This window comes from Furipterus horrens, unplaced genomic scaffold, assembly GCF_987537825.1.
Source record: "Furipterus horrens unplaced genomic scaffold, mFurHor1.1.pri manual_scaffold_10, whole genome shotgun sequence".
In the NCBI taxonomy this organism is placed as follows: Eukaryota; Metazoa; Chordata; class Mammalia; order Chiroptera; family Furipteridae; genus Furipterus; species Furipterus horrens.
The window spans coordinates 41,584,889-41,605,514 of record NW_028327180.1 but is presented as its reverse complement, the minus strand read 5'-3'; the positions used below and the strand labels follow the sequence as shown (position 1 = coordinate 41,605,514).

Sequence of the window (20,626 nt, the reverse complement as noted above, 5' to 3'; positions counted from 1 at the left end):
AAAAAGCAATGTATGATTTGCATCTCTGCACATTCATAAATTGATCATTAAATGTAGAGATAATTATGTTTTCTATACCAAGAATACGATAAATTTCTATTTTCTCTCTAAGGAGAAACTTCCTCCTTTTTTCTAGTCCTGCTTTGGGGTTTTAGATTTTATGTGTTAATAGATATGGGTTTTGTTGTTGGTGTTGTTTTATTTTGAAAGACAGCCAAAGTTCTAATTTTTCTGTAGAATTTAAGTATGTTGTTACGTTAGACAACCATCTATTGTGATATACCAAACTGACAATTATCTTAAATCCTACAGGGGGTTCCACAGATGTCTGTGTCTACGTGCAGGCTGCAGTCATCTTGTCTTTCTTTATTTTTAATTTATTGGGTGACATTCATTAATAAAGTTATATAGCTGTCAGGTGTCACGATTCTATCATATATCATCTGTATATTGTCTTGCATGTTCACCACCCCAAGTCAAGTCTCCTTCCATCACCATTTATCCCCCCTTGACCGTCTTCTACCTCCCCCAACCCCTCTTTCCCTCTGGTAATCACCATACTGTTGTCTGTGTCTATGAGGTGGTTTGCTTGTTTGTTTGCTTAATTCTTTGCCTTTTTTCACCCAGACCCAAACCCCTTCCCCTCTGACAGCTGTCAGTTTGTTCTCTGTATCTATAAGTCTGTTTCTAGCTTGTTTGTTAGTTTATTTTGTTCATTAGATTCCACTTATAAATAAAATAACATGGTATTTGTTTTTCTCTGACTGACCTATTTCACTTAGCATAATACTCTCCAGGTTAAAAAGAAAAAAAAAAGAAAAAGAAAAAATACTTTCCAGGTCCATCCATGCTGTTGGAAGAGGTAAGATTTTCCTTCTTTTTACAACTGAGTAGCATTTCACTGTGTAAATGTGCCACAACATTTTTATCCACTCATCTACTGATGGGTTCTTGAAATGTTACCACATCTTGGCTATTTAAACAACACTGCAAATAAACAAACAAACAAACAAATAAATAAATAAATAACACTGCAATGAACATTAGGGTGCATATATTCTTTCAAATTAGTGTTTCAAGATTCTTCAGATGTATTTCCAGAAGTGGAATTGCTGGGTCGTAAATAAGGCAGTTTTTTATTTTTAATTTTTTGAGGTAACTCTATCTGCTTCCCACAGTGGTTGCACCAGTCTGCATTCCCACCCACAGTGCATAAGGGTTCCCTTTTCTCCGCATCCTCGCCAGCACTTGTTGATTTATTGATGATGGACATTCTGATAGGTGTGAGGTGGTATCTCATTTGGTTTTAATTTGCATTCCTCTGATGATTAGTGACGTTAAGCATCTTTTGATATGTCTATTGGCCATCTACACATCCTCTTTAGAGAAGTGTCTGTTCAGGTCTTTTGCCCATTTTTTAATTGGATTGCTTGTTTTTTGGTTTGAGTTGGATAAGTTCTCTATGAATGTTGGATATTACCCTATTGTAATGGGCAAAAATGTTCTCCTATTTAGTGGGTTGTCTTTTCATTTTGGTGATTGTCTCCTTTGCTCTGCAAAAGCTTTTTAGTTTGTTGTAGTCCCATTTTTTAATTTTTTTTATTTTGTTTCCCTTGCCAAAGGAGATATATCAGAAAAAATATTACTACTGGAAATATCTGAGATTTTACTGCCTGTGTTTTCTTCTAGGATTTTTATGATTTTTAGTCTAACATTTAAGTCTTTACTACATTTTGAGTTTATGTTTGCGTATGCTGTAAGAAGGTGTTTGTTTCACTTTTTTGCACATATCTAATTTTCCTCACACTATTTATTGGGTAGACTATCTTTACCCCACTGTATGTTCTTCCCTCCTTCATCAATTATTAAGTGATCAAAAAGGTGTGGGTTTATTTCTGGGCTCTCTGTTCTGTTCCATTGATCTATGTGTCTGTATTTATACCAGTACCAGGCTGTTTTGATTATTATAGCCTTGTAGTTTAGTTTGATATCAGGTAGCATGATTCTTTTAACTTTCTCAAGATTGCTGCAGCTACTCAGGGGCCTTCTTGGTGGGGTGGAGTGGGGTTTTCATATAAATTTTTGGCATATTTGTTTTCATTCTGTGAAATATACCACTGGTATCTTGATATGAATTAAGTTGAATCATTGAATGGGGATTGATGAAGAAAGGGGAGAAGGTGGGCATGAGTGGAGGTGGGGAAAAGGGAAAAAGTGGAAAAAACTGTAATAGCATGAAAAAAAATTTTTTTAATGTATTGAATCTATAAATTGCTTTGCATAGTTTGGACATTTTAACAATGTCAATTTTTTTAGCCATGAACATGATATATGCTTCTACTCATTTGTGTCTTCTTCAATTTATTTGTTCAATGTCATAATTTTCTGAGTACAGGTCTTTTAGGTCCTTGGTTAAATTTCAGTTTTTTTCTTGTGATTTAGTTTTAGTTTTATACCATTATGGTTAGTGAAGATGCTTGGTATAATTTCAATCTTTTTAAATTTATTGAGACCTGTTTTGTAGCCTAACATGTGGTCTGTCCTAGAAAACGTCTCATGTGCACTTGAAAATAATGTATATTCGGCTGTTTTGAGGTAAAATGTTCTGAAGATATCAATTAAATCCATCTGATCTAGTGTGTCATTTAAGGCTGCTGTTTCCTTGTTGGTTTTCTATCTGGAAGATCTCTTCACTGATGTCATTGGGATGCTAAAATCCTCTACTATGACTGTATTACTGTCTATCTCTCCTTTTATATCTGTCAAGATTTGCTTTATATATCTAGGTGCTCCTGTGTTGGGTGCATAAATGTATACTATGGCTACATCCTCTTGTTTGATTGCGCCCTTTGTCATTATGTAGTATGTCCTTCTTTGTCTCTTAGCCTTTGTTTTAAAGTCTATTTTTTCTGATATAAGTATTGCTACCCCAGCTTTTTTTTTCTTTTTTTTTCTTAGTTTGTGTGTATCTTTCATCCTGAGGTGGGTCTCTTATAGACAGTATATATGAGTCTTGTTTTCTTATCCACTCAGCTACCCTGTGTCATTTGATTGGTTGCAACATTTAAGTCATTTATATTTAAAGCAATTATTGGTAGGTATATATTTTTTTGCCATTTTATTTTATTCTTTAAATTATGTTCCTCTTCTCCTTCTTCTTCAAAGATCCTTTAACATTCCTTGTAATATTGATTTGGTGGTAATGAACTCCTTTAGCTTTTTCTTCTCTGGGACGCTATTTTTCCTTCAATTTTAAAAGATAGCCTTGGTTGGTAATGTAGTCTTGGTTGTAGGTCCTTGCTTTTTATCACTTTGAATATTTCATGCCAATTTCTTCTGGCCTGAAATGATCTCAGCTCTTGACTAGAAGATTCGATTTCAGCTCACTCATGTGGCTTTGGCAGGATTCAGTTCCTCGTGGATAGTTGGCCATAGACGTCCCCCAGTGTCTTGCCACATGAGCTTCTCCATTGGGCAGATGACCTTACAGCAGCCATCTTCCATCAGCGTGAGCTGGTGGGCATAGAAGATGACTGGTAGCTGAAAACCTGAGTCGATTTAATGTTGGAGTGACAGCTCAATATTTTCTGATATTTTATTCATTGCATGTAAGTCACAAGGTCTAGCCCACGTGGAGATGGTTATATACAAGGCTATGAATACAGGAAGCAGAGTATAGTGGGAGCATCTTAGAAGCTGCCCACCACAAAGGCCTCAATTTCCATCAGGAATTTAGAGCTGAGTACAACAAGGTACTAGAGATGTCTCTGCTTTCCAGAGAGACAGCTCCCAAACTTTCACATTACCATATTCTCAAACAACAACAACAACAACAATGAAAACAAACAAAAACTTTACTTGAGGAGAACTAACACATGAAAGAACTTGATCTGCTTTAGATATTTTGCACACCCACAATGCTGCTTCTGGCCATCATGAAAAGAAGTCTCCCTGGTTTCTCTTACACCAACAGAGTCCTTTCATCCTTGCCAGGAGAAGCCATAGCCATTTCAGAACTAATGCAACACATCTCTCTAGAGCAGCGGTTCTCAACCTGTGGGTCACGACCCCTTTGGGGGTCGAACGACCCTTTCACAGGGGTCGCCTAAGACCATCAGAAAACACATATATAACTACATATTGTTTTTGTGATTAATCACTATGCTTTCGTTATGGTTGGGGGTCACCACAACATGAGGAACTGTATTAAAGGGTCACGGCGTTAGGAAGATTGAGAACCACTGCTCTAGAGGCTTCTGATTGCTCCACTAGTAAGGGCTTATCTCTCTCCAAATATATTTTCTTTATAATCTTTGTATTTTAACTCTTGAAGTCTTTTAAGATGTGATTTTTGGCTTATATAGTAAGAGAAAGTGGGATATGTGGGAAGCATGATTTGTGACAACCAATCTAATCTTTGCAGTCCTCCTGGTTCAGATTTCTCTGTATGAGCAGCTCAGAGATTGATTTCACACTAACTGATATGAAGAAAACTCAATTACTTGACCAATTACGTTGGGTATGGGATAAACTATGCTCATTATGTGTGGGCGTTAGACTTGCCTGGGGTGCTGTTACGAACATCATGCTCTTTTTATTCTCCAATCCAATTAAATCTTCATGTATGGTGATGGAACTCAGACATGAAGATTTTTATTTTTATTTTTTAATTTAATCGTTTTTATTTCTATTACCAATTAGTCCCCTTATATCCCCTCTGCCCAACAATCACCACACTGTCGTCCATGTCCATGAGTCCTTTTTCCTTTTTGCTCAGTCCCTCCAACCCATAATCTCCTTCCACCACTAGCTGTCGTCTGCTCTCCATCCATGAGTCTGCCTCTGTTTTGCTTGTTAGATGACAGTCAGAGAAGGGCAAATATCATGACTTCACTCATATGTGGAATTGAATGAGCATGAAGATTTTTAAAGTTCATCTGATGCTTCCAATAGGAAGCCTAGATTGAGGATCAGTGACACACATTCTCTCACACAACCCATGTTAATAAATTTGTTTAAAGCCAAAGTTTTGTGAAAAAAAAGACACGAACAGTGAAAAGGGTTGAGAATCATATATACATATACTGTACTTACACATTAAAAGGGAGTTGTGAATTTCTACAAGATGCCTGGGTCATAGGTGACAAATACAGAAGATTCTGTAGTGTTAATAGGATTCAATTGTGAGGTGATTTTGACATACTTAGGTCCCCAGAATACTCCCTTAATCACATTAAAAATGTGTCAAAGAAAACCATTTTCAGATATGATAGATTAAGAGGAATGAAAACCATGAACTACAAAAATTGTATAATCAAAGAGATATGTTTGCCAACTCCAGATGTTTGGTTTTGCAGTCATTTCCAATCCCTAGGCAAAAAACAAACAAAAAAGCAACCACAATGGCCCAAGTATTGAGACTAGGCTATTTTGTTGAGGAGCCTCTGCATGGCCCTCATAATGTCCCTATTCCTCAGACTGTAGATGAAGGGGTTGAGCATGGGGGTGACCACAGTGTACACCACCGAGGCCCCTGCACCCTTCCTCGGAGAAAGTGAACCAGTGGAACTGAAGTACACCCCAAGGCCTGTTCCATAAAATAAGCAAACAACGAACAGGTGAGAGCCACAGGTGGAGAAGGCTTTACACCTCCCACCTGACGATGGGACTCTCAGAATGGAGGAAACAATTTTATAGTAAGAGAAAAAGATCCCTGAGACTGGAATACCACCAAAGATGGCACCAATAAAATAGACTAATATTTTATTGGTAGAAGTATCATTACAAGCAAGCTTGAGGAGTTGAGGAGGGTCACAGAAGAAATGAGGAATTTCTATATTTGTGCAAAAGGAAAGCTGTGATATCATCAAGCAGTGCAGTTGGGATTCCAAAAGGCTGATCAAAAAAGACACCAGAACCAGCACTTTACAGAGGCGGGGGTTCATTATGACCAGGTAGTGTAGGGGACGACAAATAGCTACAAACCGATCATAGGCCATCACAGTTAGGAGTACACTGTCCAAACATCCAAAAAATATATAAAAAGACAATTGAATCAGGCAGCCTGCATAGGAAATGACTCTGTTATGAGTTTGAATGTCCAAAATCACCTTTGGAATGGTGGAAGAAGTAAAGCCAATGTCAGCCATGGACAGGATGGAGAGGAAGAAGTACATGGGCATATGGAGGTGGGAGTCAAAGCTGATGGTCAGGATGATGAGCAGGTTCCCCAGCAGAGTCACCAGATACATGGACAGAAACAGGCTGAAAGTTAGAGGCTGCAGTTCTGCATCATCTGAGAGACCCAGGAGGAGGAATTCCAAAGCACCTGTGAGATTCTGTGGTTCCACATAGCAGAAACACCTTTTGGAAAATACATGAGGGTTAGTATAAGGAAAGAGACACATCAGTGTGTTTACATTTTGGATTTAAGCAATTCAAACATAAAGTATTCACACTTAAGGACCATACCCCTTTAGTTATATTTCTCAGTTACAACAAGCATTCTTCTTAGAACTCTTTTCATATTGGAGTTCTCTCCATTAACCTGTTACCACATACACCACTTTGGAAAGAATGGGCTGAAGAAATTAGAGAGGTAAGTATACTTAGAGATTTATAAATCCATAAATACACTAACATATCAGTCCCTTCCTGTGAATGAAAGAAAAGGAATGAAAAATATTCTTCTACTTTAAAGAAAAAAAAAGTTCTTTATTAGTGTCCTTCATTCAAGTACACTAATAATCAGTCAAATGTATTTTATCCAAATGCAGTGTATAGTTCCCTTGATTTGTATTACTTATATATACCCTATAAGAGCTATATAATAAAGTATCTGACTTCATTTTTGTGTGTGTGATGTTTGGCTACTAACAGTTTTTAAGCCACTCCTCTCTCTCTTCCCCTTCTACAACATCTGGGCTAGCTGATAAGAAAACCTTAGTTCTCCAGTTATAAAATAAATGTCATGGGGGTGTAATGTACAGCATAGTGACTACAGTTAATAATACTCAAACCAAAAAGGTTTTGCACGGCAAAAGAAACTATCAACAAAAGAAAAGACAACCCACTGAATGGGAGAATATATTCACCAATATATCTGATACAGGGTTAATATCTGAAATTTACAAAGAACTCATACAACTCAACACCAAAAGAACAAACAATCCAATTTTAAAATGGGCAAAGAACCTGAATAGACACTTCTCCAAAAAGGACATACAGATGGCCCACAGACATATGAGAAGATGCTCAGTGTCACTAGCCATCAGAGAAATGCAAATCAAAACCACAATGAGATACTACCTCACACCTGTCAGAGTGGCTACCATCAATAAATCAACAAGCAACAAGTATTGGTGAGGATGTGGAGAAAAGGAAACTTTAGTGGACTGTTGGTGGAAATACAGATTGGTACAACCACTGTGGAAAACAGTATAGAGGTTTCTCAAAAAAATTAAAAATAGAATGGTCTTATGACCCAGCAATACTACTTCTGGATATATATCCAAAGAAACCCAAAATACTAATTTGAAAGAATATATGCACTTCTGTGTTCATTGCAGCACTATTTACAACAGCCAAGATTTGGAAGCAACCCAAGCACCCATCAATATATGAGTGGGTAAAGAAGCTGTGGTACGTTTACACAATGGAATACTACCCAGCCATAAAAAGTGAAATCTTACCATTTGTGACAGCATGGATGGGCCTGAAGGGTCTTGTGCTAAGTAAAATAAGTCAGATAGAGAAAGCCAAACACCATATGATTACACTTATATATGTAATCTAATGAACAAAATAAACTAACAGACAAAATAGAAACACACTCATAGATACAGAGAACAGACTGACAGTTGACAGAGGGGAGGGGTTAGGAGGCTAGGTGAAAAGGGTAAAAGGATTAAGTACAAATTGGCAGTTACAAAATAGTCACAGAGATGTAAACTACTGCATAGGGAATATAGTCAATAGTATCATGATAACTATGTATGGGGCCAAGTGGGTACTTGAAATACTGCAATGGGGGACCACTGTGTAAAGTACATGATTTTCCAACAACTATGTTGTACATCTGAAACTAACACAGAATAATATTGAATGTAAACTGTAATTGAAAACTAAAAAATGATATAGGAACTAGCTAGAAACAGTTGAGAAGCAGTGGTATGATGGAGGAAAAGGAAGCATATTTTCAAGTAAATGAGAATTTAATATTTATGTATGTGCACATGTTGTTTCTATACTTACCTCCATAAACTTCTTACCTTAGAATAATTCATATTACTGGTTGCATAATTATAGATTAAATATTCAAAATTTTAAGCATTGTTTATAGAAAGGATATAAAGATCCTAGCTTAATTCCAATAGTCTTCTTTGTAAATTAGAATAACATTATTGAGATTTTCTACAATGTTCATGTTATAAAATATATTTTAAAATAAAATTCCATAATAAAATAAAAAATACTATATTGCATATTTGAAACTTCCTAAGAGAATAGGTCTTATAAATTATCACAACAATAAAGAAATTTTGTAACTATGTATGGTGACAGATATTAACTAGACTCACTGTGGTGATCATTTTGCAATATATACAAGTATTGAATCATTCTATTGTATACCTGAAACTAATATGGTGTTACATGCCGATCAGACCTTACTTTTTTGTAGACAAAGGGTTAGTATCCTTAATAAATACAAAAAACTTTTACAAATCAATTAAAAATTAACAAAACATATGGATAGCCATGTCACAAAAGAAGAAGTATAAGTAGACAAAAATATAGAAAAAATCTTCAGCCTAACTCATAAATAACCAAATTAAGTTGAAACAATTTTTCATTTAGCAACTTGACAAAGATTGTTAATACCTGGTATTGACCAAGACACAGAAGAAGAGGTACTCTCAGCCACTAGTGGTAGGGTACAAATTGATTCAACATTTACTCAATTGTATGTTGATCATACCTCACTCTAAGAAAAGGGCTGGGTCCTCCCTTTTTTTGACTACAGGGAAATACCTGCATATGCAAGAACTCTCACTCAACCCCCATCCTAACCACTGTGCTTTTAAAGCCACTTTCCTTGACCTCTCCTGCCATTTCAGACCAGCTTAGAAGGACTGCTCTGCTCTCTACAGACAGGGAGATCTTCATATTAGGATTAAAAGTTTTCATACTCTTCGATATATGTGGCATTTTCAGCCTCAACATCCAAGCCAAATTTTGGGTGGCAGTCATCCTACTTCTGCAGAGTGACCACTACCATTGATGCAGTGTACAGGCCACTGAGACAGTGGCCACCACCTCTCAAGTCTGTCTTTCCTTGCTCTAGCCTGGCTGTGTGATGGATGGCAAGCATGCCCTTTGAGCTACTGCCTGCTAGCAAGCTTGCATTTTAGACAGTGCTGCACTGTGCTGCATTTGCTGAGTCTTTCCAATTCTTTCTTATAGACCTAACTGACCTGCCTTAGGCATTTCAATAATTACTTGGCTATTTAGAGACAAGAGTATGGAATTGGAGCTTTCCTTAATGTGGCCCTGGGTCTTGTGCCTCAACCAGACCTATCTGCATGTCTTAGAATGACACTAGGGTCAGGGGAAATATTCTTACCCTGATTTCATTGTGTGTTTCAATGAGGTATTGGCCACTGTGGGTGCTCAGAGGAAACAGTTGCTTGCAAAAGAGTAGTGATTTGGGGAGAGAAAGAGAAAGACAAAGGGAGAGAGAGACATAGACAAGGGGAGACAGAGGGACAGAGAGAAAGAAAAGCTAGGGAAGGGAAGAGAAGAGAAAAGTCAGGATGGGAGTGGGGAGGAGAGGAGAGAAATGCAGACATTATGTGCCATTTTGAGGTCTACACTCCTAAGAATAGAAAGCTCACCGGAGCCTTTAAATATGTCTGCTGCTACTGTTACCCATGCCTTTTTCTCAACAAAGATCTTAATCCTCAGGGTTTTAAAAAGAAACACCCATGGCATCTCTGTGGCACAGTGAATGGGTTAATTCAAACCTAATTTAAGTGCCAGATACATAAACCATTATTCTGGAGGAGGTCCCTAACCTTGAAGATACTGATTTGAGGCTCTCTGGAGGAAGAAATGTTTAAATATGAGTAGGATAGAAAGGGTATCCCTTGGAGCATATCCAATGATGAAGCAAAGAAAGAAAGAGAGGAAGAAAGAAGGAAAGAGAGAAATAGAGAAAGAAAGAAAGAAAGAGAGAGAGAGAGAGAGAGAGAGAGAGAGAGAGAGAGAGAGAGAGAGAGAGAGAGAGAGAGAGAGAAAGAAAGAAAGAAAGAAAGAAAGAAAGAAAGAAAGAAAGAAAGAAAGAAAGAAAGAAAGAAAGAAAGAAAGAAAGGAAAAAGGAGAGTGAGAAACCTGGGAAAGGGGAAGAAAATTTTAAAAAACTGAAACAGAGATATATAATTTGATCTAGTTGAAACTCCAAAATTTACTGAAAGAATTCATAGAACAAAAAAATCACATGTGGCGATTGGCTTTTGCATCTCTTCAGCACAGTTCTTAATTAAGTTTAACATCAGCTGAAATGCACCAGTAGGCATATTTTCATGTCCTCAACAAACACTGGGGTTCAAATTATAGTAATAGCTGGGGATCCCAATAATTTTAACAAGGTACACTCTATAATCTTAGGAAGGTTCTTGATCATAAAAATAAAGGACAAACATGTATTCTTTACCTTGGCCATTGGAACTAATGCTTTGCCTGAACTTTCCATTTCCCTCAAACATGAATACTCTGACTAAACTAGAATTAAATGAAGTATTTAGCCCTGGATAGGAAAACCTGCCCAGCTTTTTACCTCCTGTTGTGTCTCCTTCACTTTATGCAAGACACTTTACATCTGACACTTCTGGTCACTAAATGTTTGTTGGGGGTGGAGGGGGACACCCACACCAAGCGATTCTTCATGACACCAGCTGGATGTCCAATGTAACTCAGTTCTGACACCACCTGCTGGCAGTGTCAGAACAAATAGGTTAAGGGCTCAGTCACACAAGACCACTCTCCTTCCAACTTCAGATACCAACTGCAAGTAGTAGATCCCCAGTTTACCCACAACTTCAGTCCAACTTGGTTACAAATCATTCTGGGCAGGGTGCTCAGAGGGAAGTGACAGGATCTCATTCATTTTTTAGTCACAGGGACCCCCTGAAAGGGATGAAAGAGCAGTCAGGAAAGCCCCCAGTGTGTGTCAGCCATATGGACTACGCTGTGTTCCTATAAACTAACAATGGGTAATCAATATTTCACAGAATGCATATATATTTTTTGTTTGTTTGTTTTGGTTGCCTTCTTTGTGCCAACCACAGTGTGGATACTGGGGAATTAGAAATAAATGAGACTCAATCACTATTGAGCAGGTTGGTTGGTGAGGGGGGGGGTGCCTGCTTTAATTTTAACTCTTTATTTAACCCATTATCAAAAACTGTATAGTTTTTCCCTGACTGGTGTGGCTCAGTTGGTTGGGTGTCATCCCACAAACCATAAGGTTGCTGGTTTGATTCCTAGTCAGGGCACATATCTGGGTTGGTGGTTTGGTCCCTGGTTGGGGGCATGCAAGAGGTGATCGATGTTTCTCTTGCACATCGATATTCCTTTCCCTTTCTTTCTCCCTTTCTTCTTTTATTGCTACAAATAAATAAATAAATTCTTTTTAAAAAATTATAGTTTTACCAATATACACATGGAGATATTCTACACTTTTTTCTTGTACTTTCTCAAAATCCAGTATTTTATATAGACAGCATATCTCAATTTGGACTAGCCACATTTCAAAAGCTCAAAACTATGTGAACCTAACTGGTATGGAAAGACATTGTCCTGAACCCTGTGTCCTGCAAACAGTCTCACTGCCCAGATCCAAACCAGACTCCACCCTTTTTTACCCCAGGACCTTGGTACAAATTAAATAAGAATACCGTGCTCCTTTCCTCAACCCTAAAATAACAATAATGTATACACCTCAGCCTTGGGAGTACCATGCAGGTGAAAAGTAAAGCTACATAACACATCGCACTGAGCCTGACACAAGGGAACCCTCAGTAAAGTTCTGCGATATTATGGTTACTCTCCTCATCACCATCATGATCATAATTAGAGCATTCATGATCATTTTGGAGTTCTTAGGGAAAGAAGAGATCCATGTCCTGCTCTGGTAGGGGTAATGACGCTGGAAGCTAGGAATGGCAGTGGGGAAGAGCAGAATTCTGGATGAGAGTTCTGAAATTTCCAACAGGAAAAATGACATAAACTTCATAGGTCTCTGAGCTGCAACTTTGCCTATCAATGCCCTCCCATCTGGTTATCTCTGTTGTCCCGCTTTCTTGACAAGGAGGAGACAGGTTTCTCCATAATTCCTCCTCCATCCACCATCTCCCTTGGTACTCACTGGTTTGTGCTGTATCTCTGCTGGTCCATGGCCTAGGAGTTTGGTAATGATGGGGCTGCTGAGGCTCTCTTCTCAGGACTGGCATGGAGACAGACTCAGACATGGATCTCCTGATGCAGGTGACAACTCTCGTAGGAAGAGACACGGGGATGAAGCTTAACTGGGACTGGCAGCCTGAAGGGCTGTAAGTACTGGCTAATTATCTACTCCTGTATGGTCTTGTGAGTTCAATGCACAGATCTCATAATTAGCGAAATTGGTCCATGTTTTCCTAACCTCTGAGGACTTCCTAATATTAACAGAAGAGAAAAAGGAGAACAGTGAATGTACTTAGAAGGATCTGGGACTTTCTTCCTCTCAGGAGAAAGCACATCTGTACACTTAGCTTCTGACATCCATATTCAAGGATCTTAACATAGAATGTAGGCTCTTTTTTTCTTCAATTTATGAGTTTTTGGCTTTGATATCTGAAAATCCATTGTATTAATCTTGTAAATGAGGGAGAATTAGACCTTCTTTATCAAGAATCTGAAACCATTTCCATTTTCTTAGTTAAGATTTATGTCTCTAAAAGGAACTTCCTATTTCCCTTTTTTTGGACATGCTTACTGATTTTAGTGAGAAGGGAAGAAAGGGAGAAAGGGAGAGAGAAAAACATCAATGTGAGAGAAACATCGATTCGTTGCCTTCTGTATGCTCCCCAACCAGGACCAAACCCACAGCCCAGGCATGTGCCCTGACCTGGAATTGAACCCACAAACTTCCAGTTTACAGGATGATGCTCCAACCAACTGAGCCACACTGGTCAGGGCAAGGTTTTTTTTAATGGACAAAAGTATTATTTATTACTATGTGCAAGGTGCTCTTTGCAGCACTGTACATTTCCAATTTTTTTTCACTTATTCTTTTCTCTTTTAATTGAATTTATTGGGGTGGTATTGATTAATAAAATTGTATAGGTTTAAGGTGTACAGTTCTATAATATATCATCTGTATATTGTGTGTTCACCATCCCAAGTCAAGTTAGGGTGTTTTTCTTTTATTTTTATTTTTATTTTTTTTTGTTGTTGTTGTGTTTTGTTTGTTGTCTTTGTTTGTTTTTTATGATTTAAATGATAGTTCAAGTTCCAATTTTTCTCTTTCATCAGTGTTCATTGATATACTAGAAAAATATTGACTCTTATAAACTTTATTTATAGCTTGTTACTTCTCTTTAAAAAGCCGGAGTGCCTAACAAGGGTGCAATCAGTTTAGCCAGGGCTGCAGTCCTCTCCAAGTTTGACTGGGAAGAGACCTATTTCCAAGCCCACTCACTTTTGGAAGGATGGCGCTCCTTGTGGGCTGTTGGCCGGAGGCCCTCCTCAGTTCTCTGCCACATGGGTCTCACAGGGAAGCTCACGCATGGCTGTTGGCTCCTGTTGGAACAGGTAACAAAGAGACAAGGGCCAGGAATGTGAAATCCAGAGCCTTCTTGTACCCTAATATCAGAAGTGACATCTCACCAGTTTTGCCATGTTGTGTCAATTGAAAGCAAGTCAGTAGGTCCAAGACACTCTCAAGAGGATGGGTGTCCACAACAGCATGAACACAGGATCAGGAGTGTGTTAGAATCTGCCCACTGTGCAGGCCTCACCCTCTGTTAAGACATTGCTCTCTAAGCAACACCATACTGGAGACATATCTCTGCTTCCCAGCATAGTCCACAACCCATCACACCACAATGCTCTCAGCAGAATTTCCCCGCAGATAAACTGGCATAGGAGTAGAAATTGCCTCTAATTTGATGTTTCTGCAGACCCCACAATGTTCCTTCAGGTTACGCAGTCCAAAAAAGCCAGCATGCTTTCTCTCCCATCACTGGTGTCCCTCCGTTGACATCACACCAAGCTGCAGCCATTCGGTGCCGAAATTCAACAAGTGCCCCCAGTGGCTTCTGATTTCTGCTCATTGAGAAAAGTTCATCCTATTCCAGGACACATTTTCTTTAGCTTGCTTTGTGTTCGCAGGTCCTAAAATTGAAATCAATGTTCTTGGGGCCTGCTTCAGTTTCTTTCTAGTGGATAAAGTGAGGGCAGGAACGATGGTGCTTTGCAGCCTCCCACATTCTCTGCCTGCAGTCCTCCTGGGTCAGAGCGCTCAGGGTGAGGAATGTAGAGATCAGTCTGTCACTAACTCATAGGAAGAAAACGTGGCAAAACCAGGATGACAAAATAGGAGACACTGGCTTCTATTCCCACACAAAGACCAACAATTAGATCTGTGAACAAAAAGCAGCTCTGGGAGAGCACAGGAGTCCACCTAAGAAGCTTCAGCAACACCATGGAATGAAACACCTGAGGATAACCACACAAAAGGGAAGGAAAAGCAGCTTGTGGCTGCATCACTCAGGACACTCAGCAACAAGAGGGAACTCCCCAGCTAGAGAGAGCTGTTATCCATGTGGAAAAAGGGAGAGAAGAGTGAGCACCCAGTTTCCTAGCCTTTTAGTGCACCATTGGAAGGACCTGTTTCATTTTCACCCCACCCAAAGAATAGCAAAGCTTAGATGCAAAGACACAGCTAAAGCAAGGAAGAAGTGCAGGGACGACCCATATCAGCCACAATAGGATGTAGGACTGGATTAAAAATGGACACAGATACCAATGGTACAGAATCAGAACCCTAGAAATAAACTACCGCACATATGGTCAACTCATATTTGACGAGGGGGACTCTGTTAGTTTGCAATCTAAGGAACTTTCAGGTGAAATGTGAACTTCATGCATGGAGAGCAAGAAGAGACCAAAGAAAGAAGCAGGTCACTCCAGATTGGTAGGTGGCAGTTTTCATAAGTCAGAGAATTTATAGACAAGGCTTGTCTCGGGCGGCCACAAGACAAATAGATCTGCACACCTGAACACCAAATCTTAAAAGTTTACGTACAGTAAAGGCCATAACTGGTTTCAGTCATGTATAATATCCAGGTGGTCTCAACAACACATAACTAGCTTAAGGCTATATCCTTGGGTCAGCTTCTAGCTCAGGGTAGGCAAGTGAAATGAACATTTCAAGGACAGGGGAGCGGGTAAGGAGTCTCTGATTTCCTAGGTCCAGCCATTGGATCAACTGGCAGTTACATCTTCTTGATGAACTCCAACAGACCCAGTCATCAGTAGTTATAAAAATCCCCAGGGGATTCCAATAAAATCCACAACTGAAAACCAGTAAACTGCATCCTCAGAAATTAGCTGAATAAATAGATTTGACAGATGCAAAAATTTGTATGGAAAATACCCTAAAATCATGGGGAAAAATGTAAAGTGTAAGTATATAATAAGAGAATTGTGCATTTCACCTGGACACTGGAACCCAATGAGGAGACCCTCTCATGCATTTGTTATGATATACAAAGGATCTCATGCTCTGCCAATTCAGTTAAGGGTAAATTAGAAGAAGTAAAGTTCATACATGAAGCATGGAGAGGATTAAAAACCATGAGACTAAAAAAGACCCATGACAAAGGAAACAGTATTCTCTGTTCTACATGTTTGGTTTTGTTAATTTTCTCAACCACACTCCAAAAAGGATACGCAGATGCTAAGATTAAATCATTCTGCTGTGGAGTCTCCACAGGGCACTCTTAATGTCCCTGTTCCTCAGGCTATAGATGAACGGGTTGAGCATGGGGGTGACTACCGTGTACATGACCGAGGCTACCACATCCTTCCTGGGAGAAGGCAACAATGCTGATCCAAGGTAAACCCCAAAAGCTGTTCCATAAAATAAGCAAACAACAGACAGGTGAGAACCACAGGTGGAGAAGGCTTTATACCTCCCACTTGACGATGGGACTCTCAGAATGGAGGAAACAATTTTATAGTAAGAGAAAAGGATCCCTGAGAGTGGAACACCACCAGAGATGGTGCCAACAAAATACATGACTATGTTATTGGTAAAGGTATCAGAACAGGCAAGATGAAGGAGTTGAGAAGGATCACAGAAGAAGTTAGAAATTTTTACATCCTTGAAGCAGATAAGTTGTAACACAATCAAGCTGTGCAGCTGGGAGTCCAAAAGGCTGATGAGAAATGACACCAAAACTAAGGAGCAGCAGAGGCACGGGTTCATGATGACAGAGTAGTGCAGAGGGTGACAGATGGCTACAAATCGGTCATAGGCCATCACGGTCAGAAGCATACCATCCATACATCCAAAAAGGATAAGAAAAGACATCTGTGTCAGGCAGTCCCCATAGGAGATGCCTCTGCTGTGAGTCTGGATGCCCACAATCACCTTCGGGACGGTGGTAGAAATGAAGCCGATGTCAGCCAAGGACAGGCTGGCGAGGAAGAAGTACATGGGGGTGTGCAGGTGGGAGTCAGAGCTCACGGCCAGGATGATGAGCAGGTTCCCGAGCATGGTGACCAGGTACGTGGACAGGAAGAGCCCAAAGAGCAAAGGCTGCAGTTCCAGGTCATCTGAGAGACCCATGAGGAAGAATTCTGAGACACGTGTGAGATTTTGTGGACACCTTTTGAAAAAGAAAAGAGGATTAAAAAAAGAATATAAGTAAACGGGCACATAGCACTGTGTCCATATTTTGTATTCAAGCAACTCGCTTGTGAGGTCATACACCCCAGTACATTTAGCAATATTTCTCGGTATGACAAATCCTATCTGATTGGAGCTCTTTTTATTTTGGTTTTCATGTTACTCACCTCTTTCTATACACACTTTACTTTCCAGAAACTGGACTGAGGAGGAGCAGAGGAGCAGACCATTAGAGATAACAAATCCATAATTACAGGAAAACACAGCCTACTTCATAAGAAATACCCTTCCCCCTTTAAGGAAAAGAAATTATTCTAATTTAAAGAAATTAGGAAATAGCTAAATATATCTTATTTTATTCAAATACAGTACTAGCTAGTGTTAAGAACAGTGTCGCTCAGAGAACCATGAGGAGGCAGCAGGCAGACAAAAAGAAGTTTATTGAGGGAATTAGCTAGCGGGGAGGAAGCCGTGCCACAAATAGCCCATCTCCGGGGTCCTAGGGAAGGAGGGGCTGTTTCATAGGGGGAAGAAAAAAGAAACTATTGAATTCAGTCGTTATCTCGCATCTGTGAGTCTAGGGCTGATCAAGGCCAAACGAAGCTTGGGTTGATGCACCCCACTATCATGGGAAACTCCCAGGCAGCTCCAGGCAGGCGGGGGGAGGGGGGATGGTGTGGGAACCGGGGCTGCCAGCTAGTCTCTTTATTTAGAGAATTTTAAACACTGTATGAAAGGCAGGGTTATGTAATCTGAATTCTAAATAAAGTTGAATGTTCATAATCAGAAAACATTTTTATGTGATACCTTCATGAGTTTTATCATTCTTGCTTGGGTCTTCGTCTCTTCTCCTTCATAGAGATAAGTGACTAGTCAAACATGTGAGTTGTCCTTTAAAAGTCATTTGGTAATTCTATTTTAATTAGTACTAGTTTTTAATTTTTTGAGGAATGTCGATATTGTTTTTAAAATGGCTGCACCAATTCATTCACACCAGCAGTGTACCAGGGTTCCCTTTTCTCCATCCTTACCAAACTGGGATTTTTTGTTTGTTTGTTTGTTTGTTTGTTTTACCCATGATTGGCATTTATTGGAGTGTAGACCTAAACAATTCAATTCTCATATTCCTTTTCACACAAGTGTTATTTCTTTTTTTTAATAATAGCTGTTCTAATAGGTGTGAGATGATATTCTATTGTGATTGCAATTTGCATTTCCCTGATAGTTAGTGATGTCAAGCACCTTTTTGTGTCCCTGTTACTTTTGTTTTTCTGATCTTAATCCCCCCTGTTTACAGTTGAGGAGTTTAGCACTGGGGAGGTCCCACTGTCAGGTTTAAGACCCAGACTTCTTATGCTTAGATAACAGATTTTCATATCAATCCTTGATACAGGGATTGCAATTCTCATACTTCAGTCACCTGAAAGTTTATTATTTTTTTGGCAGGTTGCACTATGATTTAATTGTACAAGAAAATGCAAAATAGAACAATGCAAATGCATCTAGGCAATTTCCCCGTGTGTGCAATTGAAATAAGCATTGAACCTACCTTATAGGATTATTGTAAGAAAGTTTTTTAAATCGCTTAAATTGCTTAAACCAGTGGTTCTTATTTCCAATTGACTGATATATTTGCCTGTGGTTATTTTAAAATACACAGATACTGTGGCCTCAGCCTGGAACTAATTTATTCAGCATCTCTACATGTGAGATTCTTGGTTGTCCTAATACACAGCTGGGATTGAGAAACACGGCCTTTGAATGCTGCCCAACACTTAGGTAATACTCCATTGATATTACCTATTATTACTATCATTGGTACCTATCACCCACATTAAAAATATAAACATTTAATGATATTTGCTTTAGATCTCATATTGTATAAAGATTTGAAATATTACTGATAAAATTTGACTTTTCTTGGTATCTTAATTTGATCCCATTTCTCTAACTCATCCCCCTTAGGCAACCAGTGTTATCAATTTGGTGGGCATGTTTTCTTCTCAACATTGATTTATGTATCCATAAACAGTTTTCTTAAAAGCTTACTTAAACAGTATACTATACAGGTTGCCACTGAAGTGTATTTTTTTCCCTCAACATTGTATATAAGTCTCTTTGTGAAGTATCTACATCAACTTTAAACATTTTACTGATACACATTATTATGTGAGGAAAGACTTCATTTTATTTAGTTTACAATTTTATACAAACATATTTTAGTATAAATTTGACAAATGTAAAATATACATTTAACACATTTATAATTTAATATATTTTATATATTAAGCATTTAGTTTACATTATACATTTTATATTTATATTGTTATTATTTATATCAGTTTCTTATTACCACAATTCTATAAAAATTCTTGCACTTCTCAAGTGAGAATTTGTATTGATGAGTTAGCGGTGATTAGCAGTTCAACTTCTAATAACTGATCAATTTTATGATCATGTAATTGACAATATTTGTTGCCCCAATATAAAAATAATTTCTATCAACTACATCCTCTTATTTTAAAGGTATGCATTTGAAAATACCCTTGAAGTCTGCTTTGTAATAATCATTCCATGATAACTCCACATGAAATTTTCATCTATGGGAATTTATTTTTCATCTTGAATTTTAAAACTGTACTGTAAAATGCATGACTTTATAGAAAACCCTATAATCCACAACGTCGGTGACATTATGGCACCTGTAAATCACTGGCTCATTGTCGTAATTCACCAGTGAACTCATTTTACTTCCAGTTCTCATCTGGGGCCAAAATAGTTTTGAAAGAACCACTCGTTAGCTAAAGTGCAGGTGACAGAGCCCTGGCACAGGAATAAGGAGGTCAGTTTTAAGGCCTGAATTTTTCTCCCCCTCCTGTGGAGTGTATGGGAGTCTCTGGACCTCTCTGTGCTTGTTGTCCTTCTTGAAATGAAGAGTCGAACCCCCATTTCTAAAACGTGGGTTGCACCTAGGGGAAGTTTGAAACTTAAGAAATATTTGGTCATTCTTAACAAAGAACTTCAATCGTTATTAGAATAATATGTTAAGTAACAAAATACAAGTCCAAAAATGTAATGTCATTTTTATGATAGAAATGCCAACGCTTTCCTGTCACTAGAGCATGGAATGACACAAAATCCTAAACCGTGTCTCAGCTCACACAGTAAGATTTACTGCCCCCTTCTTTTCTGCCTCTTTTTTAAAAAATCATTGAATATTATACATACTATTAAATGGAAAGTAATAGATCTCATAAAAAGTCCATGACATAGACACAAACAAACATATTTTACCTTGTCTCTGGCCCTATAGGACACTCCTGAAAAGGATGAAAACACTGGTCAAATGCGTGGAATCCAAATTGCCCACTTTGTTTCTATAAACAACAAAAGTCTATTTAACATTTCACTGAGATTTTTTGTTTCTGATGCCTCCTCTGTGACAACAAGGTATGGGCTTGGGGTGGGGGATCAGAAATAAATGAGGCTCAGTCATTTCCCCCCATATACTAAGGACATAGTTGTATAAACAAAAATAACATGTCCCGTCAGAGAGGCAGGGAAACCGTAACTTCAGGTCACCAGATACTTAAGTCAAATGACATGAGAATTAGCCTTATCACCATTAGTAATAAAATATCTAAAACTTATATTGCCCTTACTTGATGCATC

The 20,626-nt window shown here is 38.5% G+C and overlaps 2 protein-coding genes across 2 annotated transcripts; both read right to left on the bottom strand.

The window, feature by feature from the left end:
- Window positions 1-5,420: 5,420 nt before the first annotated feature.
- On the bottom strand, window positions 5,421-6,404 carry LOC149999779 (olfactory receptor 7E178-like). The gene has a single exon (XM_090288778.1). It carries the CDS (start codon window positions 6,249-6,251, stop codon window positions 5,421-5,423), a length of 831 nt encoding a protein of 276 aa, XP_090144904.1. The 5' UTR covers window positions 6,252-6,404.
- Window positions 6,405-16,006: 9,602 nt separating this feature from the next.
- LOC149999778 (olfactory receptor 7E24-like) lies at window positions 16,007-16,978 on the bottom strand. Its single transcript, XM_090288777.1, has one exon. It carries the CDS (start codon window positions 16,892-16,894, stop codon window positions 16,007-16,009), a length of 888 nt encoding a protein of 295 aa, XP_090144903.1. The 5' UTR covers window positions 16,895-16,978.
- Window positions 16,979-20,626: the final 3,648 nt, after the last annotated feature.

Bases quoted from the DNA above. Each gene is read 5' to 3' on its own strand.
- LOC149999779 (XM_090288778.1), bottom strand. From the start codon at position 6,251: ATGTATCTGGTGACTCTGCTGGGGAACCTGCTCATCATCCTGACCATC.
- LOC149999778 (XM_090288777.1), bottom strand. From the start codon at position 16,894: ATGGGTCTCTCAGATGACCTGGAACTGCAGCCTTTGCTCTTTGGGCTC.